The following is a 25,678-nucleotide window of genomic DNA, read 5'->3' on the forward strand; positions in this document are numbered from 1 at the left end:
AAGGATTATTGTAAAGCTATAGTAATTAAAATAGTGCAGTATTGGCATAGGATACACAAATAGCAATAGAACATGATAGAGATTCCAGATTCCAAAAATAATAGACCCACACATATGCTATTTTTTTTCTTTTTAACCTTTATTTTTTTTTAAATTTTTTTAAATGTTTATTTGTTTTTGAGAGAGAGAAAGACACAGAGTGTGAGTGGGGGAGGGGCAGGGTGAGAGGGAGACACAGAATCCAAAGCAGGCTCCAGGCTCTGAGCTGTCAAACCAAAACCCAGCATGGGGCTCGAACTCACGAGCTGCGAGATCATGACCTGAGCTGAAGCCGGACACTTAACCAACTGAGCCACCCAGGCACTCCCATATGTTATTTCTTTTTAAAAACAAAGGTGGTAAGGTAATATATGGAAGAAAGGAGAGCTTTTCAATAAACAATACTAGAACAAGTAGTTATCCATATGAAAACAAAAGAACCTCAACACATACCTCCCATCACACACACACAAAAAACCTTGAATTGGATCATAGAGCTAAATGTGAAAGCTAAAACTATCTCATTTCAAGGAGAGTAGATAGGAAAACTCTTTGCATATTTGGGTTACGGAAATAATTCTCAGGACATAAAAAGTATTAATCACAAAAGAGCAAATGGATACAAAAGACTTTCTCCAAATTAAAAACGAATGCTTTTTTTAATAATACCATTAAGGAAGTGAAAACACCAACCACAGAATAGGAGAAAATATTCTTGACACAGATATCTGATGGAGTAGTTATATCCAGAATGCATAAAGGACTCTTACAATTCAATAGTAAAAAGACAGCCAAATAAAAATAGGTACAAGATTTAAATAGTTCACACAAAGGAAATATACAAATGGTCAATATGTACATGAAAAAAATGCTCAAAATTCATCTTGAAGTAAGTGCAAATTTAAACCACATTGAAATTACACTACAGCCAATACACTGGCTAAAATTTAAAAGACTGCCAGTATACGTGGATGAAACTGGAAAGTGTGATGCTAAGTGAAACAAGCCATACAGAGAAAGACAGATACCATATGTTTTCACTCTTATGTGGATCCTGAGAAACTTAACAGAAACCCATGAAGGAGGGGAAGGAAAAAAAAAAAAAAAAAGAGGTTAGAGTGGGAGAGAGCCAAAGCATAAGAGACTCTTAAAAACTGAGAACAAACTGAAGGTTGATGGGGGGTGGGAGGGAGGGGAGGGTGGGTGATGGGTATTGAGGAGGGCACCTTTGGGGATGAGCACTGGGTGTTGTATGGAAACCAATTTGACAATAAATTTCATATATTAATAGTGAAAATAAATAAGTAAATAAATAAATATCACAAAATATTTTCTGGGAAAAAATAAATAAATAAATAAATTATAAAAGACTGCCAGTATCAAATGTTGGTGACTCACATACATTGCCTATGGGACTGTAAGATGGTACAACTACTTTGGCAAACAGTGTGGCCATTTTTCATAAAGTTCAACACTCACCTACCACATGACCAGCAAATCTACTCCTCGATATTTATCCAAAAGAAATGAAAACACTTGTCCACAATGTTTATAGTGGCTGTTTTCATACTGGCCAATATTGTAACAAGTGAAATGTCCATCCCCTAGTAAATGGACGAACAAATTATGGTAAATCCATGCAACAGACCACTGTGGAATAATAAAAAGGAACCAACTATTGATACCCACAAGATACTTACATCTCAAAAACTGAAGAAGCTAATAAACACAAAGGAATTTGTACTGGCATGATTTTATTTGTATGGAATTATAGGATAGGCAAAGCAATCTATATTAACAGAAAGCACATCAGTGGTTGCCTGGGGCTTGGTGTATGTAGGTGAATTGACTGCAAAAGGGGTGAAAGAGGAACTTTGGCGGGGGGGTGGATAGAAATGTTTTATATCTTGTTTGTGGTAGACTTACAGTTCTATTAATGGTCAAGACTCATTGAGTATACACTGAAAATGGATGCATTTTTTGTGTATAAAATTGACATCAATAAAGTTAATTTTAAAATAAATAAGCAAAAACTGCTCAAAAGCCCCCCAGAACCCTCAGACTTGGAAATCACCCACTACTTGAGTGTTGTAAGAGCTTTGGAATGTCCTTGTAAGAAAAGAAGGTACTATGTGTCACATAAATAGCTCATGAACTCGTTTAAACCTTTTCTGCTATTTTTATTTAAGCATGGGGGAGGGGTGGGAGGGTGCCTTTGAACTTTCTCTTATAAAGGAATATACTTCACTCCAACTTTTCTTGATTAGATTCTACTTTCCCAAGGCCTGAATTTAGACTCAGAAGAAATACTTATTCCCTTCTTCCTTTCCCATTCTTCCCTTCTCCTCCCTGCAACTTAGATTCCAGACAAGGCATTCCAGGAAGACATTTACTTTTAACATTAAAGTACACAAACATTAATTCTGTTTTGAGACTACAGCGATCAACCTTAAGACAACTAGATCCTGCCAAGATTACCACAATCCCAGGATTTCCCAGGTGAGTAAACCAGAGTAAACCAGAAACATCACTCTTACATAATAATGATCTTGCTTTTCCTCTGATTTGCTTTAATTGAAAAGAAATTTTTTTTTCCTATTTGCTGATATGGTAAATGCCTTAAATTGCTTACCTGGACGATCTCTCACCTAGCTGTGCAAACCAGGATTTTTAAAATTTCCCCTTAGCATGCAGTTTAGACTAATAAACAAGTTCTGTCTTGGTTGTTTACCCTAGCAGCACATAGAATGGCTTCTGGATTGTAACTCTAAATAAATAAATAAATAAATAAATAAATAAATAAATAAATAAATAAATAAATAGATAGGTAGATAGATAAATAGAAAAAAAGAAAAAGATAAAGAAAAGAACACCTAAATTCACCTTTATGACCCTTAATCTCTTCCAATACCAATTTGATTAAAACTATGGTATAACTACGACTTTCCACTTATTCTCATTCCAATAACTCTATTTGTTCTTATGCAACAATCCATTTCCAGGTTTTAAAATAAAAATTGATCACCACTTTCAAATCTTTCAGTGACCACTTCATTAAGGTTTTGTAATAATCATTTCCTAACAAAATTAAATATTTAACTCTTATGTTGTTTTTGAACATAGACTTTGATTCATTCTAATTCAGCTTCTGAGAGTAATTTTCTTATGAGACTATCAAATTTCAAAAATCACATCAGCCTTTGCTCTAATCCCAGACTAGCTTATATTATTCATAAAGTAGTAAAGGTTAGCTAAGTGATATTCTGTACTACTCTTTTAATTGTTTCAATACAACTGAAACGGGTCACAAGGGTCAAAGCTAGTTGTTAAACAATAAGCTCTAACTCTTGAAACTCTGAAGTTTTCTTTATTCCAAGGAGGCCTTTTGTAGCTGACTAAATCCAGGATGTCCTAGAGCCTCTGTCCTAGTTCACATGCAAGTATAAGTAGGGTGACCACATAATTAATCATCTAAACTAGAACACTTTTGAAAGCAAGGAGTAAGCTATTCATAATCACTCTGGGAACACACATAGTAATTGTCTCTGGCAAACTGAGATGTGTTATTATCCAGCTATAGCTGCTCAAGGTGTAGCACAGGTCTTAACTGGACCATGAACTCATCAATCGTTGTATAAATATCCTTCACAATTTCTCAGGGGACTAACAAGCATGGTAAGCAAAATATCAGGGCTCCTGTTTCCATGAACATAAGATGTCTCAATTCACAGGTGATAGTTTAGGGAAAACTAGCAAAAGTAGAAGCTTTTAATCTTAGAAATAAAATTTTTCATTGCTGGGAGCCAGAAGGGCTCTCAGAGCTGGTACATACTGCTCATCACTACAGGCTTCGGTTCCAACCCACCTCCTGCCCCACCACTGGAACTAAAGATGAAGTGCCACTGCTGGGCTGGTAGGAACTCCCAACCCCCAGGAGGCTCGTGTCATGCCCTGCAAACCCTGACTATGCCAACTGTGCCTTCATTTCAAGAGGATATTTGAAGCTGGAGGGAGCACAAACACAAAGAGATGGAAAAAAGGAAAAAGGGGCATGGGACAGAAAATGAGAGTGGTATATCAAAACATTCAGTATCTGAGTAGTAGGAGTTCCAGAATGAATAAAAGAACAGAGAAGCTAGGGTGGGAAGGGTAGGGAAGGAAGAGCATTAATAAAACAGTTTAAGTAAATTTTCTGGAACTTTAAAGTTAACCCTCATCTTTTTTAATTTTTTTTTAACGTTTTATTTATTTTTGAGACAGAGAGAGACAGAGCATGAACAGGGGAGGAGCAGAGAGAGAGGGAGACACAGAATCTGAAACAGGCTCCAGGCTCTGAGCTGTCAGCACAGAGCCCGACGCGGGGCTCAAACTCACGGACCGTGAGATCATGACCTGAGCCGAAGTCAGACGCTTAACCGACCAAGCCACCCAGGCGCCCCAACCCTCATCTTTTTTTAAAAGCCACGGAATGCCAGTAAAATGGATAAAAATACATCCACCTAGAACTGGTCATTGTAAAATTTCAGACTACCAGGGATAAACAGAACATGCTACAAGCTCCCAAAGACAACACGAAGAAGGAGGGGGAAGAAAGGAGCAGGGAAGGAAGGGGTTTGGAGTGTGTGGTCACAAGCCAGGGGATGTGGCAGCCACCAGAAGCTGGAAAAGGCAAGGAATGGCTTCTCTCTTAGTACCTCTGCTGACACTTGATTTCTGCCCAGTGGTACGGACTTCAGATTTTAGGCCTCCAGAAGTGGGGGAAAATAAATCTCCATTGTTTGAAGCCACCCAGTTGGTGGTAATTTGTTAGAGCAGCCATAGGAATCCAAAAGAGCATGCTGCCCCAGATTCAGAGCACACCCAGGCCATTCTGGAGCATGTCAAAGACTCCAAGTAAGATTTCTCTAAAGACAAAACTGGTGAGATACTTGATGCGTCTATTTGTCCTAAGTGGAGAACTAAACAACTGGAGATGCTTTGGGCATTGAATTAGATGTAAGCATAAAGACAAAATCAAGCTAGTTTTTTACAAATTCTTTTTAAATTTTTAATATTTATTTTTGACAGAGACACAATATGAGTGGGGGAGAGGCAGAGAGAGGGAGACACAGAATCCGAAGCAGGCTCCAGGCTCTGAGCTGTCAGCACAGAGCCTGACGCGGGGCTTGAACCCACGAACCCTGAGATCATGACCTGAGCCAACGTTGGACGCTCAACCGACTGAGCCACCCAGGCGCCCCTATATATTTTTTTAAAGTTTATTTAGTTTGGAGAGAGAGAGAGAGAGATAGCACGATCAGGGGAGGGGCAGAGACAGAGGGAGAGAGAGAGAATCCCAAGCAGGCTCTGCACTGTCAACACAGAGCTTGATGTGGGGCTCAAACTCACAAAACTACGAGATCATGACCTGAGCCAAAACCAAGAGTCAGACTCTTAACCAACTGATCCACCCAAGTGCCCTACTAAGCTAGTTAAAAAACAAAAACAAAAACAAAACAAAACAAAACAAACAAACAAAAAAAAAACGAACAATATTTAATCCTAGGAAAAACAGAATTGTTTAGGTAAAGGGGAAAAAAAAAACCACTGCAAACTAAATGGTTCACCTATATGTAACATTTACATAGTCCTAATAACAAATTATTCTGTTATTCTTTCGGGAAACAAGAGAGAAGTAGAATATTTTTTAAATTTACTCATTTATTTTATAAGCAAACCAGTGAGGGAAAGGACAAAAATCTTTGGTTCATTTATGTATTTATGAATGGAAAAAATTTATAACGCAAATTCACCCATTAAAAAACTTAGGTACAAATTACAACATTACAGATAACCCTTTGTTTTGTTTCACATAGAGACCTTAGAGACTCAATTCATTTCATGAGACCTAAGTACGAGTACTCCAAGTAAATATTACACAAATTGGAAGCATCTTGGATTTTTTATGTATATTTCAATACATAAATTTGTATGCATGCTTTAAACAAATAGTATATTTCAATAATGAGAAAATCTAAACGGAAAGTATGACCAGCACGAGGATTGTAGTTTTCTGGTTTTAATATTAGTCTGACACAGCGTTAGTAACCATGCCGCATGGAAACATGTAATGGTACGGTCTGAATCATGATTTGTTAAATATTCTACACCACTCCCCCAGAATACTTAGGCTGGTCATAAAGTTAACTGTGTAAGTACATAAGCATTATCAGGTATGGACAGCCTCCTGTATTAATTGCTGATTAGCAATACACAAACTGCCTCAAAGACTTATGCCTACAGGTAGACATTCAATTATACCAATAAAACAGCATGTCCTGAAAATATGGGCACGTTTGAAAATATTTTAAGACAACTCTGTTAACCATAATAATCCCACAGTATGACTAATAAGAAGAACCTGCTTTAAAAGCAAAAATGTAATCAGCATAGCGCATGATTGATTCAACACAGTTCCCAGGGAACAGACCAGTCACTTGATTGCAGACTCCTTCATACCAGCCATCATCATTCTTCTTTATCACATAAATGATTGCACCCTCCATAAATGATAGCTCATCGTCCTTGTCTTTCATATAATCATATAGTGCCACAACTTTCTCCATATAATTCTTGGGACCCAAGCAGGATCCCCATCTGCATGTGGATCATTATACTGAACTACTGCAGACTCTTCATCCTCATAATCCACTGGGGGTGGTGGCGGAGGCGGAGACTCATCAAACATGGGAATGTCATCTGGGAGAGGTGGTGGTGGTGGAGTTGGACTATCAGCAATGCTTTCCTAGATCCTGGCCACGAAGCCTGTGAGAGGTTATCTGTGGAGTCAACTGAGGCATAGGGGTAGGGGTGAGAGCAACAGAAATTGAATTCTGAGAATAAAGTGGACCTCCGTTAACATGAGGCTGAGGAGCAGAAAATTGAGCAAAGAGGGAGTTCGTCTGTATCCACCAGAAGACATCGAGGAAGTGGTCGAGTTGTGTCGAGAAATCTGCCTGGTCATTGTGCCGTACTGGGAACTGGGACCTGAGCCTGGGGCTGCTGGTCCAATAGTGGGTGGTGAAATATAGGCATGGCAATGGGGATGCCAATAGTGCTGCTTCCACTGCTTTCTCGACTTCTACTCCCCCCCACTACTTCTACTGTGTGTCCTCGGTGTCTGGTGTAAAGAAGCCGTCCTGCCTGGACTATGCTGACTTCTGAGCCTAGCAGGACTTATCATGTAGTCATTAGGAACTGCTGGGGGTTTAACAGGTTCCAGGGTTTTGTAAGGAGTATTTTGTCCCAGTGTTCCCCGGCCTGACATGGGAGGGCTTGGAGGTTTCTGAGTAGGAAGATTTGTTCTGGACAGTGTGCCAGTTCTTGCAGGCTGGGTATTTCCATGCTTGACACCATGGCCCACAACATCCAGAATTGTATAGTCAATAGGTTTCTGAATACACCTTACAGAGCGCTCCATATGTGCAGGTGCTATTATTTTGTGAGTTCTTGGTGTATTCTTATTTGTTGTCAAAATGCCAATGTCTCTTCAAGACACTTTCTCTTTATGAATGTCCACGGTCTGTGACATATGATTGGTGGAAGGCTCCATTCTCCAAAGCTGAGAGGTTTGGATATCCAGCAACTGGAGTACATTGTTGGCCAGTGCATTTATTTGAGAAGCAAGTCTAGCTATGGATTGGGTTGTGTAGGCTTTGGACTCTTCTAAAGCTTTTCTCTTGTCTGCAGCCTGTATGTAGTTGTTTTCACAGTAGTCCACCACCCGGGTCAGATTCTGGTAACTCTCCATCGGTGCCATCTTGCCACAGGGATCTCCTCCTCTAGTAACATCTACAGCTCTGCCAGTTTCCACCAATTCCACTGCATTGCTTCCTCTCGCATTAAAGAGACAGAAGCAGCAACGTCTGAGGCACTGAGCACCTCACAGCCCAGATACAAACCACCTACTGCCCTCCCGCCTGGTATTGTGGGATGGCCCCCCTCCTCTTCCTCCTCACTCTCTCCACCCCCAGAAGTAGAGCATTTTTGTGGTAATGACTGCCCCAAATTTTCATCCTCCCAAATGGAAAGTTAATAGGAATGTCCAAAGCAAAACCAAGTTAGTAATATATGCATGCTACTTGGAGATGTGGAAATAAAAAAACAAAATAATAAGTTTCGAAAGTTGACAGCAGTGGCTTGTAGGGAAGAGTAAATGTAGGAAAAAGCAGGAAAGCAAGTACAGCTGCTTTTCTTAGGAGGCTTTGTAGAAAAAAGTTTTGCATATGTATATGCATGTATAATTTTGGTAAAAATGAAAATGAAAAATCAAAAACTGGAAAAGTGATGAACACAAAAGAATTGTTTATATTCTAGGACTCTTAAAATACAAAATGAATGAAAATTCTAAAACAAGTTTTGTAGCATCATGCAAATAGGCATATATGGCTGAGCATAACATTTTCAGTGACTGTATCATACAGGGATTCGAAAGGTACAATACTTCAAACGTCTTCAAAGTGCTCTGGAAAACTACTTGAAAACATAATGGGCGGTGTGCAAACCGTGGCAGATCAGGCCTACGTGAAATCTATAATGGAAAAGAGCAAGTGGGTCCTGTTAGTCATCTATTGGTTTCTCTTCTGTTGATGATTCTGGATTCTTTTCCTTTCTTCTCAACCCCCTTTAACATACTCATTCCAGTGCTTTCTATGTCAGCACATGGTAACCATTAAAAAGACTCAGTCTGGGTAAATTAACTCAGTCTGTGTAATACTATGGTTTGCTAGACAGTATGCTTCTGGGAGCACTTTTGGTGCCAAGAACTGTATCAGTGTCCAGTTAGGAAAATAGAAAACTCTGTATTTCAAACAAAGTAGATTTATTACCGAAAACTGGCTGCACAATTGTTGAAAAGCTGAAAGATCACAAAAGGCATGTTAGGGCACAGAGAACATTAACATTCAGCCCCTAGAGGGCTGGGAGAACAAAAAGAAAGTAAGGTTGTCAGCACTGAAACCTTAGTGAGTAGCTAATATTCACTGAAGGTTGTCTATTTGTCAGGCACCCTGAGAAGTGCTTTAAAAGGATTATCTCAGTTTTCCTCAAACAACTCCTCGAGGGGGTACCAACAGTCATCCTCATTTTATAGGTAAGAAAATTAAGGCCAAAGACAGATAAATAATAAATCCAACTGCACACAGCTAGTAAGCATAGGGTCTGCCAAGCCATACCACTGCTCCAAACTCCCTGTTATGACAGGTAGAGGTGAGTGTCTGTGCTGTGACTCATTGTTGTCCAACTTCCCTTCTATGAAAAGAGTGCTAAATCAAACCTATTCCTCTGGCTCAGAGCACTCTCTGTCCAATATCATTTGTGCTGCTTCCTTACTCCTCTTTTCGAACTGCAACATATGGACTAGAAGTTGGAGATTAGCTCACATGAAGGGCAAACAACTCCGAACACCCTATGTGGGATGGAAAGAGAAGAAATATGCAATCTAGGAAAAAAAGAGAGCGAGATTAAAATTTAGGTGTAGGGACATAGTTTACCTAATGAACCCAATATATTAACTGAAATTGGCAAGGTGTAAAGTCAAAGGTTTGGATGCTGGCTCAGTGCGCTTTTCTTCCTGATTTGACTTGGCTTGAGAAAAAGCTGATAGGTGTGGCTTAAAGACCCCAGATCACATGTGTGGAATGGGCAGTTACTCAAGCAAACAAAATATCTGTATAACATATCAGCTTTATCTACTCAAACAGAAGAGTCTATAAGAATTCACCAGTCTCCTGGTCTGCAGAGAAAACGGAACGATGAGCACAGCAGGAAAAGTAAGCAAAAAAAATTTTGTTTCTACTTTTGGAAATATATTCTTACTATATAATTCACAAAGATATAATATTAATGAATAATTTAAAATGCATATATAAATTAGAAACAATGTGTACTGAAATACAAAACAGAGCGTGTGCTTCAATTCTCAATGTATATTAAACTACAGTTAAAAATAGGCTATTCCTAAATATCTTTATCAAGAATGCATAGCATCTGTACTTAATAAAATCTTTACTTCCTGTATTAAATACATGTGCAGTAGTTATAGTCAATCATAAATAGATTTGTAAATCTAACATTCTATGTTTTTAATCAAGGAGTTTTCTTTATAATAAAAAACCATAATTTAAATGTTTTTTGTAATCATATTCTTTTTGGGAACACAGGAAAGTTAGACCTGACAAAAGTTTTATGAGAGGAATTTGATTCAGAGGACTTTGAGATATACTTTGAACCTTCCTATAAAATCTCTTACAAAAGGCACACTGATTTCAAAACTTTAGAACAATCAAGATTAATAAGCAAGCCAGCATCAACATGCAAATTCTGAATTACAAGGGCCCTACTGTGCAGAATCCAGGAAATTTCCATAGAAATCCTGTGGAACAGTATCTTCTCCACACAAAAGTCAACATGGGTTTACAAAATAAAAATAATAGTGATACAGTTTGAATCACTTATTAGCACTGAGAACAGAGATAATCAGTTCTAAGTCTTCCATGGATTCATGCTCATTTGTTCAATGTGCTTAGGTGCACAGAAACGCATGTGGTCATTCAATACAAGCAACTCATATTGTTTAACCTACCTCAATTACAAAAGTCTATGCAACTGTTTCTAGGACATGTGTTATGTTAGGAGTGGATCACACCATACACTATCTTGCTATGATAACTTAAAGATTCCAAGGTTTCTACACACACTGTGTGACACAACACTCCTATATCAATTAGATTGGTTGGAAACCACATGGGTCGCCAGTTGTCAGTTTTCTTATTCCAAATCTCTTTATTTTAATTCATTACTGGTTAGTATTTACAATGGCAAGTTACATTTCAAATGAGGAATAGTTAGGAAAAAGAACAATTAAATATGCCAAAACTAAGCTTAAAAGGAGTTCAGAGAGCAAATGTGCAAACCAAATGTATTAATGAAAACAATAAATCTTTGGGTGCAGCATTAATCACTTTTAGCTTTGTGATAACACCCATTTCTGTTTACCCTTCCTGCATTATAGTCTCCTCAAATGCCAAATGGCAATAATAATACCATTTTATAAGGTGGTGTGAGAATTTAATAAATTAATACTGTAATACACTTGTAACAGTGCCTGGTACATAGAAACAATTCAACAGGGGCACCTGGGTGGCTCAGTCGGTTGAGTGTCCGATTTCGGCTCAGATCATGATCTCACAGTCTGTGAGTTCGAGCCCCGCATCAGGCTCTGTGCTGACAGCGCGGAGCCTGGAGCCTGCTTCGGATTCTGTGTCTACCTCTCTCTCTGCCCCTCCCCTACTCATGCTCTGTCTCTCTCTCTCTCAAAAATAAATAAACTTAAAAAAAAAGATTGTAAAAAGAAATAATTCAACAAATGTTAGTCACTGCTGTTATATTGTTACTGCTATTATTATTTAATCTCTTTTCACTACCATGGAGTAGTAAAAAAATAAAGTTGCATTGATCTTAATTCTCTGGACAGCCAGCTTTGTGACTTTGGGAAAATTAGTCAATTATGGAGTCCATTGAGCCTCAATCTTTTCATCTGTAAAATAAGACCAATAATTCAATAATACTGCCCTGGTAACATCATTGTGAGGTTTAAAGATCAAGTATGTAATTCACCCAAGACAGGACCTTGTAGTCAGGACTTATCTACCCTTAGCGTATTATTTCCAAGAATTTTCATATCTATTGTGGCATTGACCCTGGCAAACACCTTGAAAACTGGGGGGGATTTAACATGAAAATAAATTGTCAAAAGGATAAATCTGCATTGAAAATTTTTTTATCATATTTGCAATTAAGTCAATTCTTTCTAGGAGAAAACTCCCTTAATTTTGTAAGCTTTGCAACAATGAAGACAGCTTTATATTATAATCCCAACCACTAAAAATATGTTTTCAACTTTTATTTTTAAGAACCCCAATGGGTAAACTGTGCTAGCTAGAAATTCAAGCACACCATTCTCCCATTTTTAAATATATACGTACATGTGTACATAGGTGTGTGTGAGTGTGCGTATACAGCTATAACCTCTGAAATTTTTGTTGCAAATCTAATCTGGAAGGAATTTCTACACATAAATCAGACAACAAAACAGCACTGCCAAAGCTAACTTTCAAATGAGTGATGCAAGCAAGTAGCAACCACAAGCAGTAAGGAAAACAAAGTCAAGGGAAGAGAACAGGCAAATAGAGAAAAAAAAAACTCATCCTAGGTAGGGAGGCCAATGTGCAACCGAAATCATAAAGTTAGATTATTTGGGCTTCAGCAGAGAATTGAGCAAGAGGGCAATAGCTTTTATGTGAACAGCACTAAACCTGTCAGCAAAATTATGTTGATTTAGAATTCCACACACCAGCCAACAGTCGCGGGTAAACAACCGAGTTAAGGACATTAGGAAATATCAGGAATAAAGAACCCTTGGCAGACAAAAAGCAACATGAAGATGGCCTGAAAGAATATATTCCATTTTATCTCAATGTCTCATTATAGTTAATCCTGTTTCTCTTTCCTTGTGCGATTGCTTTGCCTGTTTTTTAAAAAGGTATTTTTATTCTCTTTGTAAATCAGAGGTCCTTCCTTCATTTCTATGGGACACTTTAGGGTCCAGACATGAGGGAACATGTTGCACGTAACAAGATGAAAGTCACTATACCTGACTTTAAGAATGGGGAAAAACTAGTAGCATCTTTCTATTCAATTTCCAGGTGATCAAATGCAAAGCAGCTGTGCTGTGGGAGTTAAAGAAACCCTTTTCCATTGAGGAGGTGGAGGTTGCACCCCCTAAGGCCCATGAAGTTCGTATTAAGGTGAAACATTTTTTCCAGTTTTTTAATTTTAGGCTCCAAAAATGGTAAAAGTGGAAATAAGCAAAAATCCGTTAAAAGGCACTTTCTATATGGTGATCCAAACACTTATTGTCAAGAAAGATACAAATACACGTTGTTAAGTTTTTAAAAAGGAACCAGGGTATATACAGTCTAATCCCAATAAAATAAAAAATAATTTACATGTTTCTACAGGAAAAAAGTATAAAGGGACGTACATCAAGATTTCAACATCAATTAGCATCAGCTGGTAGAATTTGAGTGACAACTTTCCTAGTGCTAATCTGCAATTTCTACTTCTATAAAAAGGATACATTCTTGTATATTAAGACTTTATTTCAGAAAAAAAATGTTTCACAGACTATTCCAAATTGTTTGATGAGGAAAAGATAAGTGTCCTATTCTTTTCTGTATCTAATCATCCTCCCTTTCCCATGTAGATGGTGGCCACAGGAATCTGTCGTTCAGATGACCATGTGGTTAGTGGAACAATTATCACGCCTCTCCCTGCGATCTTAGGCCATGAGGCAGCTGGCATTGTGGAAAGTGTTGGAGAAGGTGTGACGACAGTAAAACCAGGTACAGAATTCACACTTCGGGAATTCACAGTTCAAGAACAAGATCATGCAGCCTGGAAAGACCTTGCAGAAGGTCATGGCTGAGCTGGGACTAGAACATAGGTCTCCTCCTTTCTTCCCTCCCTTGCCTGACTCAGACATGTGTGCATTCATGCAATCATGTTTTCTCTCCTTTAGCAAGTGCCTATTAGATGCCAGGCACTGGGTTAGATCCCGGGAACACATAAAGATCAAGTGAGACGCAGTGACTGCCAAGGTTAGAGTTCATAAACAAATAATTTCCATTTGAGTGTTGCTGAGTACTATGTTCTGTCAGGTCCAAAGAGACCTACAAATGGGACAAAATAAGAAAACAAAAGTCTATGTCCTGACCCTCCACATCACTATATGGAAACTGTTGTGTACTGATTTCACAGGATGGGGGCCATGAGGCTTTAACTGAATCTACATGACCTACTCTTAGGTGGGAAGAGACTCATTCACTGATTTCCTCTTCCAGTATGGCCTCCCTTCTTGAACATTAAATGAACAAAACAGACTAGATGGAAGGGAATGAAATAGACCTAGCAGAAGACACCCTGCCATAAACAATATCTGTGTTATTACCTTTAACCATGGTTAAATGTGACCGGTGACAAAGTACTATTTTATCTTTAATATAGATTTTATTCTAATTTTATATTAATATAGATAAATATTTTTAAAGGGTGAATAGATGGAAATTTTATATGGAGATGATAGGCACAGAAATTTTTCAATTAGATGTTATGGCCTGACCATTTTTCTAGGTCTTGTGGCTAGGTAGCATAGGTGATTAAAAATGAAAATTTTGTCTAATTCTAAAAAAATCAATTTACCAATGGATTTGGCCTCCCCCATTACCGAATACTTAATTGACCTGTGAACAGGTCAATTGTCTGGTTTGTGTTTCAGCTCTTAATATTTCCTTTACTCAGAAATAAATTAATAAATGGATGATGGGCATTGAGGAGGGCCCATTGTTGGGATGAGCACTGGGTGTTGTATGTAAATGATGAATCACGGGAATCTATCCCCCAAACCAAGAACACATCGTGTACACTGCATGTTAGTCAACTTGACAATAAATTATATTTAAAAAATAAAAAATAAATTTTTGGTAGAGTTCACCAGTGGAGGGAAAATTAATTAATAATAAACAACACCCTTACTTTTCACCCTGATCCCTTAATCATAGCAGAAAAAAATAGATAATTTACAAATTATCAGCAACAAACATTTGAAAGTCAGTTTTAACCTTTAAGAAAGTGCCTAACTCATTGATGAGGTTTACAAAGGGATTTCTTGAATTCTTCTTTTTCCCATTTTTGTTAGTTTTCCTTAAAAACAAACAAACAAACTTAAAAGCATAGTCACTTTGAAAAGCCAAGAAATGGTTGTTCAAACACTCATTTTTACTTTATTTCAAACTATTACAAAGTAGCAGATTTCCCTGGCATCTAGTGGAAGAATACCAGCCTGCTCACAGCTAAAATTTATGTTTACAGTTACATGAGAACATTTAATTACCGAGGCTTAAATGATATATATAAAACTCTCAAGAATAAAGGCACACAACAAAAGATAACTATTAATATGGCAGAAATATTTTTTAAATCTATGTTGTTTCTGATATTTGCATTTCCTCTTTGAGAATCTTCAGGCACATGGAAACCCAAACCAATAACAATGCTGGCTGGCAATGACCAACAACATAGTGGTGAACCCTATTTCTTGGAGACTTCAAAGACACACCTCTAATACGTATGCATAAGCTTCTGGTTCTTGCTGTATTAATTCCTGGGTAGAAATTTAAGAAGAATTTGTTTTATACCCTCCAGGTGACAAAGTCATTCCACTCTTTACTCCCCAGTGTGGAAAATGCAATGTTTGTAAACACCCAGAAGGCAACTTCTGCGTGAAAAACGAGTAAGTTTCTGATACTCTCCTTACACAGGCAATGGATTTACACATCCGTTATGCTACTGTCTCATGCCCTTGTGTGTCTATGTGTTGCACTGGCCAGTCTGAACATGCCTCGGGGGACCATGCAGGATGGTACCATCAGATTCACCTGCAGAGGGAAGCCCATTTACCATTTCCTTGGCATCAGCACCTTCTCCCAGTACACAGTGGTGGATGAGATCTCAGTGGCCAAGATTGACGAAGCCTCACCACTGGAGAAAGTCTGTCTCATTGGCTGTGGATTTTCTACTGGTTATGGGTCTGCAGTCAAAGTTGCCAAGGTAGGAAAGACAATGGTTGATAAAACCAGTTACACTCAGACTATCAAGAACCAAGAGGAGAGCAATTTCTCACAGGAATCAGAGATCGTTCTTCATAGATTTACTGGTAGATTTTCCTCCTGCTATCACAATAACATTGATAAAATTTAGGGTATCAGTTATGACTGTAAAAATGGCCTCAGAAGGAATTGATGAGCATATCCTAGAAAATTTATTTATCACAGATGAAAATGCTATTGACGCTTAGTTAAGAAAAAGTAAAGATGTAATTTTCAATAATTATTCTACAATTGTTCTTTATATGATTACTAAATTTTAGAGCTGGGAGCTCATTTAGTAATTTATTGTACTGTTAACACCAACATGCATCAGGCATAGTAGGTTCTGCTAACTTTAGAGGCAACAACAGTAAATAAGATGAAGAGATCACCTCTGACTAGCATCTAGCCCATGGATCTTTTACTCTCAGAATTGGGATGAACAGTAGATTCCAAAGCCTTATATAGTGCACCTCCAAACCAAGAGTTACCAACCCACCCACTCTGTGGATCCCTACAAAGGAAGTAATAAAGCTTCAGTAATGCACTTTGCATTAATCCAGTCATTAGGGGATTTCACTGCTACATCTCATCTTCTGCACACACATGTATATACACACAGTTCAGAGGTGGTAGATTTTAAAGAGAAATTCTTTAAACAGAAATTCCTCTTCCCAAAAGTATGGAAATCTAGCAGTATTCCTTCATTTTGTGAAATGGAAACCCGGAGACATAAAGCTATTTGCCCAAGATCTCACAGCTGGTTAGTATGAGAATTGTGATTGGCCTATCTCTCAAAATTCCTGCTGAATCTTAAACCAGGATACATAATTACCTTCACCTTTAGATCACAATTACAAGTCTCAAATTTTTCTAAGTAAGGTAAAAAGTGGTGTTATATCCCAGAGTATAGTTACTTGGGATAGGAGAAATCAACAGCCACACTGAAGGCTGATTACAGCAGACTAGGTTTACTAAACAGTCTCTAGCCAACTAAAACAATTGAAAGCATGAGTTTTCCAAATTCTGTGGCTCTAGCACTGAGTCTCTTATGCAACTGCATCATCTGTTTAAACAGATGGTCTAGCTGAGCCTAGACACAGAGCAGAAACTGAGAGCATTCATAATTATTTTCAACCATTAATAAAATATAGACCAACTTTTGATTGCATTATTGCTCATTAGTATATTTTTTAAAGCAGGGATAAAGACCCAATAAGATCACAGTGATCTCAAGCTATATTATCTTAGTTATCTGTTAAATTTCCCCTGTTCTTGGGCTTTCCTCTAAACTAAGGTTAACTCTTCTATATTTCACAGCTAATTTATGCTCTCATGATACTGGTCATGATGCTGAAAGTTAATGAAACAAATACTTAATTATTGAAGGTTTCACTGAATTATTTTTCAGTCTCCCAGAATAATCTTTTCCACTTATTATTTCATTTCCCAAAACTTTGCATTTCTGTGTTTGATATACTAAAACTGTTGATAGATTTGAGCTACTAGATTCGATTCAAGACGGGAGTCCCTGGCATTTAGGGCACTGGCTCCCAGCCTGAGTTTCTCATTGGAGTCACCTGGGGACTGGGTCCCACCTGCAGAAATTCTGTTGGAATTGGTTATAAGCTGTGACCTAGGCATTGAGATGTTTTGAAGCTCCCCAGGTGAGTCTAATGTCCAGCAACGTTTGAGAACCACTCATCTAGTTCAACCACCTCAATTTAAACATGAAGCAACTGAAGCCAAAAGAGATTTGGCAGAAGGCTGGACGTAAGAGTTCGAACAGCTCCTCATAACAGAAAAGGCATAGCACTTTATATAGCTTAGGCATTTTCTAGCAATCATTTATTTTTATTTTTTTAATGATTATTTTTGAGAGAGAAAGACAGAGTACAAGCAGGGGAGGGACAGAGAGAGGGAGACACAGAATCCAAAGCAGGCTCCAGGCTCTGAGCTGTCAGCACAAATCCCAACATGGGGTTCAAACTCAATGAACAGCGAGATCATGACCTGAGCTGAAGTCAGATGCTTCACCTATTGAGCCACCCAGGTGCCCCAGTGGCAATCATTATTTAATCCATTTTTGCATTTTCTGAAAACACAGGTCACCCAGGGCTCCACCTGTGCCGTGTTTGGCCTTGGAGGAGTCGGTCTGTCTGTTATCATAGGCTGTAAAACAGCAGGAGCGTCCAGGATTATTGGGGTGGACATCAACAAAGACAAATTTGCAAAGGCCAAAGAGGTGGGTGCCACTGAGTGCATCAGCCCTCAGGACTACAAGAAACCAATCCAGGAGGTCCTAAAAGAGATGAGTGGTGGCGGTGTGGATTTTTCATTTGAAGTCATTGGGCGGCTTGACACCATGGTATGTAACATGAAATGCCTTGAGATATCTGCTTCTATATTTCATAGTATACTTTGAGGCAGTAGAATATAAATATTATATATAAATAATATTTTTAAAACTAAGGTGATTTTCCATATCCTGTTGGGTTATTCTACTTATTATTATGAGAAATCTTTAATTCCATCAGCTCAGCAAATCTGTCTCAAGTAATATTTCTCCTTTCGAGAGGAAAGAGGGTTTTTATAAAATTAAACCACTATAATTTTACTTTGTTAATTTTTGGTAAAAAAAATTTCAAACAAGTAAATATGGGTAATATAAATTGTTTTCAAATTGGCAAGTTTGATTTCTTTCTCACATTCATAATGAAATGGTTTATCAATATTTTACATTTTAAGAAACTTCCATTTTCTTTCATATATCATACTTTGGCCAGAGGAATAATGGCCAATTTTAGACCAGTATCATTTTATTAACAGAAAATATTGCATTTTTCCATTTACCATGCTGCCTTATTTTGCCACAGCAGAGAGCACAGTTCCTGGCACATAGTAAGCACCCAGTAACTATGTGTTGGGTTGAATACCTTTGAAACTCAACAATTTTTTCCACCAAAAAAATTTAAGAGATCTATATCTCATAGCACTGTTTATAAATTACATGAGATAATGCATGAAAAATACTTAGCACAGCATGACCTGTCAGATGGTAAGCTCAGTAAATGTTAGCTAGTGTTACTGATATGCAGTGCTGTTTCTGATCTTGCAGTGTTTACATAATCTTTGGAATATACATAACATTACTTTCAATGACAAATATCATCAATTGCAAGGAGGAATACATCTCCAGTTATATATATCCCGCCTACCCAGAACTCCCTAGAACCTTACTGAAAGAAAGTCCCCAGAAACCAACAAATCCCCCTTTTGAGGTTCTCCAGTAAATCCTAGTAGTAATGGTAACATGAGGAACCACCCTAAGAATAAAGCTCTTTGTAGCCTTGACTTGAGACAATATACTCACTTCAGATGACTAAAGTTCTAAGGCTATAGCTTTTCTCCTTATGCCCTTTTTCTGTTGTTTTCCCTCTATTTTCTCCTGTGAAATTAGATTGCTACTTCACTTGAAGGTACCAAATATCCAATAGCCACATGTTCTGAGGTTATCTGGTCTTCTAAACATCATACTCCAAAATCAAAGGGTTAACCATTATATATTGCTAGAGAATCCTCAACAATTCTCTTACTGTAGAATATGATTAAAAACTTGGCTGGATGAAGAAGCTTTCTTTTGAAGTTCCAGAAGACCATCAAGTAGACAAACACACCAATTTTGATGATGTAATTGACCTTAACATCTTGTTTGCCATCAAAACACCTGGTTCAAGTACTGAGTTCAAAATAGCTACTTAAAATAAATAAATAGGTAGATATGTTTGTGATGATGTTTGCCTCTATTATTTTATAAGGAAGAATTAAGCATATACAACAGATTCATTCATCCACTGTTTCATTAAAAAAAATTTTTCTGAGCATTTCCTAAAACCACAACACTATCCTAGGCACAGTGGGGAATGAAGAAGCAAAAGCCATAATCTCTTCCCTGCACACACTCACAATCTAGCTAAATCAATATTACGTGACACCATGCACCATGAGTGTGGACTATCAGAAAATTCACTTTAATGATGCTAAATATTAATTTTATTCCAGCTGGCTGCCTTGTCCTGCTGCCAAGAGTCATATGGTGTAAGCGTCATCGTAGGAGTAGCTCCTTATTCTCAAAATATCTCTATGAACCCCATGTTGCTATTGGGCGGACGTACCTGGAAAGGAGCAGTTTTTGGTGGTATGTAGTTAGGCTTGATGGCTAAATTCTTATGGACCTCAGGAGTTCTTCCCTTTTACAAGTGACAAAGCCAGTTTTTATTTTTTTTTATTATTTTTTTTATTTTTTAATATATGAAATTTACTGTCAAATTGGTTTCCATACAACACCCAGTGCTCATCCCAAAAGGTGCCCTCCTCAATACCCATCACCCACCCTGCCCTCCCTCCCACCCCAAAGCCAGTTTTTAAAAAGCAACATGGTTAGGGGTGCCTGGGTGGCTCATTCAGTTAAGCATCTGACTTCGGCTCAGGTTGTGATCTCATGGTTTGTGAGTTCAAGACCCACGTCGGGCTCTGTGCTGACAGGGCAGAGCCTGAGCCTGCTTCATATTCTGTGTCTCCCTCTCTCTCTCCCTCTGCCCCTCCCCTGCTTGCACTCTGGCTCTCTCTCTTAAAAATAAACATTTAAAAAAATGTTTTTAAAGCAACATGGTTAAATGAACTAGATACGGATATAAGGATGCGCACAGAAGGTTCCAAGACACACCTTTTAGTGTCCCCATAAATTAACTAGAATCTCTCAGTCCCACTTCTTTTATACTCATGACTGTATAAGGCACTGAAATACCTCATAGGACCCAGGAAATCCATAGCAGTCATTCATGTGTGCTGTCATTGCCTAAATTTAGGTAACTGCTAAATTTGCTCCCTAAGGGAATAACCACCCATAGTATAATTTCTCTGTGAGAGAGCTAATAATTAAGGACCCCACTTTATCTAGGTGGATTTTTAAAAAGTCTAACCATGGCAAAAGGATACTGAAACACTATCTGTTATTAACCTCAGTAATTGTAGTCTGTGGGATGTAGCACTTTCTATAAACTTTCATTTCAATTCTACTTGGAAAGCCTCCTCTCCAATTCTCCTCTTAACCTATGGCTGAATCTTAAATGATGTTATTTTCTTTTCAGGCTTTAAGAGTAAAGATTCTGTCCCTAAACTTGTGGCCGATTTTATGGCTAAGAAGTTCTCACTTGATCCATTAATAACCCATGTTTTGCCTCTTGAAAAAATAAATGAAGGATTTGACCTGCTTCGCTCTGGAAAAAGGTAGGTATTAAATTTCTTTTTTATTGTAGGTGTTGGCCAATAGAGAAAGAAGGTGAAAGAATGAAAAAAACATTGGAGTGCCTTGGTTCTCCATTAGTAGTTCAGTCTTAGGATGTAGCACATTTTACATCATATTGTGAGAAATTAAAATAGTTGCTTTGCACTTCCTGTTCTACTGAAACCAAACTATTTTGGTTACAGTAAATCTAGATGATCAGAGCCACCCCAGCTTTATTTACAAGAGAACAGTCACCCTTGCAAAGAAAAAGATTCAGAGTCACAGAGTCTTAATTATAATATGGAGTCACTGCAGCCTCTTTCTGGCCACCTAAAAAGGGTTACCATTAATGGCTATAAATTTAAATTGTATTAAGGACCTACTCATTATGGAAGGAGTTGGAGTTACCTTGGGATTTTTTTGTATACAGATACCACTAATTTTTTTCATTAAAAATTTTTAAAATTTTTTCTTTTTTCAGTTTACAAAGAAGTTTTCACAAAAATTATAGGCATACCTTAGAGATAATGTGGGTTCAATTCCAATAAAAAGAATATTGCAGTAAAGCAAGTCAAACAAAGTTTTTGCTTTTCCAGTGCATATAAAGTTATTTTTACACTATACTGTAGTCTAGTGTGCAATAGCATTATGTCTGAAAAAGTAATGTACATACCTTGATTAAAAAAATATTATCTTGCCGGGGCACCTGGGTGCTCAGTTGGTTAAGCATCCAGCTCTTGATTTCGTCTCAGGTCATGATCTCATGGTTCACAGGATCAAGCCCTGCATCAGAGATTCTCTCTCTCCCTCTCTCTATGCCCCTCCCCCACTCATGCTCTCTCACCCTCTCTCTCTCAAAATAAATAAACATAAAAAATATTGTGTTGCAAAAAAATGCAAACCATCATCTGAGCTTTCAGTGAGTTGTAACCTTTTTGCTGGTGAAAGTCTTGCCCCAGTGTTGCTGGTTGCTGACTAATCGGGGTGGGGGTTGCTGAGGTTTGGGGTGACTATGGCAATTTCTTAAAATAAAACAGCAATAACTGGGTGTTGTATGTAAGCAATGAACCACAGGAATCTACCCCCAAAAGCAAGAATGCACTGTACACACTGTTGGTTAGCCAATTTGACAATAAATTATATTATTTATAAATAAATAAATAAATAAATAAATAAATAAATAAATACAACAATAGTTTGCCATATCCATTGATTCTTCCTTTCACTAGAATACTTAGAGATCATTGTAGTGTTATTAATTGGCATGATTTCAATATCATTGTGTCTCAGAAAATAGGGAGACCCAGGAAAGACAAAGAGACAGGGGAATGCCAGTCGTAGTCAGAACACATACCATATGTATCGATTAAGTTCACCGTCTTACATGGGCACATTAGTGGTAGCCCCAAAACAATTACATAATAACGGGAAAGATCACTGATCACAGATTACCATAACAAATATAACAACAATGAAAAAATTTGAAATATTGTAAGAATTACTAAAATGTGACACAGAGACATGAAGTGAGCAAATGCTGTTGGAAAAATAGTACTGGTAGACTTGCTCAACACAAGGTTGCCACAGACCTTCAATGTGTAAAAAAAAAAAAAGGAGGAATAGAGTGAGGTGTGCCTGTATTGAAAAGGGGACTGCTCTTTTAAATGCTGAAGTCTTACATTTTCTTCAAAGCTGAATGCTCCCTGGACTCCCACATGGAACATGTGGGTTATCCAAATATTAAAACAATTAACATGTTTTATTTCCTGTTTCAGCCTCCGCACCATCCTGACATTTTGAGACCACACAAATGCCTTCCTTTGGAGCAGGTCTTTTGGCTCCTGCACCTTCTGGAACCATCAACCAAACAGCATCATTAACTCTGTTCTTCAGGAATGCAATCAATAAATTACACAGGAGAGCTTTCCAAAAGAAGCAAAAAATGAAATGAAATCCACCTTTTTTTTAAAATCCTTTTTCAAGCAAATGTTTAAAATTCAAGTGAGAGCTAAATGCAATATCAGCTGCATAGTTGAGTCCAGTAAACTTTCCTTCTTACTCATTTTACTCATGTTGAATTGTGGCATCCTTCCCATTGAGGAAAGGTAGGTATTTCTTGCACTTCTTGTATCTTTGCCACCCTCAGTCACTGAAACCCAGGGGAGCAGGTCCTCATTACACTTGCCCCCAGCATACACATGATGAGCTACCACACTTGAACTCTTCTATTTCTACCTGTATTTCCACTGTCTATATTTTCCTTTTTATGAAATGTACCAAAGCCCTAGGGGAAACGCTATCATCTGGGAAAGGATACACTTAGATTTACAAGTAGAGAAGGTCTAAAATTTCTATATGCAGGGAATTTTTTTCTCTTTATTCGTATAATCTTATATTAGTTTCAGATGTACAACATAGTGATTCAACATTTATTTACATTAGGAAGTGATCACAATGATAAGTCTAGCTACCTTCTGTCACCACACAAAGTTGTTACCATATTATTAACTATATTCTAAATTCAAGGAATTTTTTAGGGAAATGTCACATATTTTCATATGATAGAAGGAGGTATATTTATTACTTCTTATACTGTTTGCAATGAATATATAATTATTCTTTTAAAACAGAAGCAATTTCATGCTACATGTGATAAATACGAGATTCAGATATTAAATATGAAAATTGAACTATTCCTAGAACCAAATTCAAAAATCTGTATTTTTTACTCATGAAAGTGCTTTATTGGCTAAATAGTTAATTATTATAATTAACTGAAAATGAGTCATAAGGTAATTTAAAAGTAATAGGGCGGCTTGAAGTGTAGGGATGGGAATGAAACAGCTATGGACACAACATATAACTAAGAAATGGCACAAACATCCAAAGAAATATGTTTTCTAAGTAAACATATGTGCATATACAGATGTGTATTCTATAGAAATTATTTTTAAATTAGAACTTTTCTATTAACTGCCACGTCTTAAATCTAGAATTCTGGAATTTAATTTTTTGAATATGTAAAAGCCTATGGTAGTCATTTGTTCATGCTTTCCCACTCTCAAGGGAAGATTTGCATTTTAAGCTTTATCTCTAAATATACATAAAAAGCTAAAAAGCTTACTCCTTTAAGGGGTGTTGTCTCTCTCCAAAAGTGTTATTTGCTTCCATGTCTACAATTTGTTGATATTGTGGAAAGGACTTAAAACTTAGTGCAAGTGATCTACCACTTAATTGTGACCTTAACTGGAAGTTACTCAACTTCTCTGAGCCCATTTTATCCTTTAAAAAAAAAAAAATTACTCTAAACACAAGGACCACAAAACCTTTTTTTTTTTTTAAGTTTGAAAGATTAATTTAATGCCTTTGGCACACTTTTTACTGTAGAGGACATATGGTATCAGCATTAACGGGTCACCCAAATACAAAGAACTCTAGATTGTGACAACATTAAAGGTTTATCCCAATTCTGCAGAACAGCTTTTTAAAAGATACTATGGGGGCCTCAAAGCTGCGTGCTTCAGATAGAAATTCTCCACAGGTTGAAATGCCAAAATCCAAAATCTATGTGTTGTTGACTCACATACTTTGGTCCATTGTAACAGAGCTTTCACCATCCAAACCAATGATGAAGCACTGTGCATGCACCCCCACCCCCCCACCTCACCAGGTGATTTTGGGTTCCCTATAAGCCAGGTCAGAGCAGATAACACCTTCAACACCCCTGTTTGACAGACTGTTCACAGTTTCAGACCAACCCCTCAGTCATGATGATAGTGGAAGAAGAAAGGGGGTATCACTTTTTTACCAGTGTAGAAATGGGGAGGTGAAAGTAGATTACAAACAAAATGTGAATCAGTGTGATAAAATGATGCCTGTGTCAGCTGGGCTTTCGTTGAACAACAAATCAGCAACTCTTAACAGTCAGCACAATTTACCTAAACACCCCTGAGGTGGACCATCAACTGTGGACTGTCCCCTAATGTCTGTGCACTGGGAATGCATTGAGAGATGATGTACATTTGATAAATCTCCATGAAATAAATTGCCAGAAAATTCTAACTTTTTAACTATGGAAAAAAGATTAAAAATTTTTGCTTAGGTCATGCCCAAATTATGGACTATATTTCTTATTTTTAGAAATCATTCTTTACTTTTAAAATTTTAAAAGAAAAAACTGAGGTACTGATAAAGTCCCCATGTGTGTGTTCTCTTCTGTCCATGCTGCCAGGAAGCCAAATCAAAAGCCACAAAAAAAAAAGTGCTCGAGAATGTGTGTAGATGAGAAAGTGATTTATTTACAGATCAAAGTCTTTCTTTCATGAAGCTACCAAAGTTTTTCATTCTACACCTGAAACTAATATTACACTATATGTTAATTGAAATTTAAATAAAAACTTGGGGGGGGGGGAAGTCACCGTTTTTTTCTTTGTTATGGAACTCAGATTGTAAAAAGGAAAAAAAAAGGTTTTGTTGCATTTTTGATACTGGATTGAGGCTTTTGTCTTCTTTTTTCATATATCTATGTAAAAAAAATTCTGTCCACTCTTTACTATGAGATTAGTATTACATTGTAGGTAAACAAAAATTTGTATTGCTTGATAAACTA

At 37.4% G+C, this 25,678-nt stretch overlaps 1 protein-coding gene and 1 pseudogene across 2 annotated transcripts; one reads left to right on the forward strand and one right to left on the reverse strand.

Annotated features, from left to right (window-relative positions):
- The first annotated feature begins 2,304 nt into the window (after positions 1-2,304).
- Positions 2,305-25,475, forward strand: LOC109247202 (alcohol dehydrogenase E chain). 2 transcript variants are annotated; one of them, XM_019415647.2, is made up of 9 exons: positions 2,305-2,538; positions 12,783-12,884; positions 13,343-13,481; positions 15,340-15,427; positions 15,525-15,744; positions 17,890-18,150; positions 19,845-19,980; positions 20,933-21,071; positions 22,845-25,475. In XM_019415647.2, the coding sequence occupies exons 3-9, from the start codon at positions 13,343-13,345 to the stop codon at positions 22,867-22,869; spliced, it is 1,008 nt and encodes a 335-aa protein (XP_019271192.1). In that variant the 5' UTR covers positions 2,305-2,538; positions 12,783-12,884; the 3' UTR covers positions 22,870-25,475. The 2 variants fall into 2 exon arrangements, with proteins under 2 accessions (XP_019271192.1, XP_053757363.1); XM_053901388.1 differs by lacking the exon at positions 2,305-2,538 and adding an exon at positions 9,720-9,848.
- Positions 5,752-9,599, reverse strand: LOC109247198 (abl interactor 1-like; annotated as a pseudogene).
- Positions 25,476-25,678: the final 203 nt, after the last annotated feature.

The sequence above is a fragment of the Panthera pardus genome, unplaced genomic scaffold (genome assembly GCF_024362965.1).
Source record: "Panthera pardus isolate Hobbes unplaced genomic scaffold, ASM2436296v1 HiC_scaffold_13, whole genome shotgun sequence".
Lineage (NCBI taxonomy): Eukaryota > Metazoa > Chordata > Mammalia > Carnivora > Felidae > Panthera > Panthera pardus.

Bases quoted from the DNA above. Each gene is read 5' to 3' on its own strand.
- LOC109247202 (XM_053901388.1), top strand. The intron at 12,885-13,342 runs GTGAAACATTTT...TTTCCCATGTAG, and splicing joins CCCATGAAGTTCGTATTAAG to ATGGTGGCCACAGGAATCTG. The intron at 18,151-19,844 runs GTATGTAACATG...ATTTTATTCCAG, and splicing joins TTGGGCGGCTTGACACCATG to CTGGCTGCCTTGTCCTGCTG.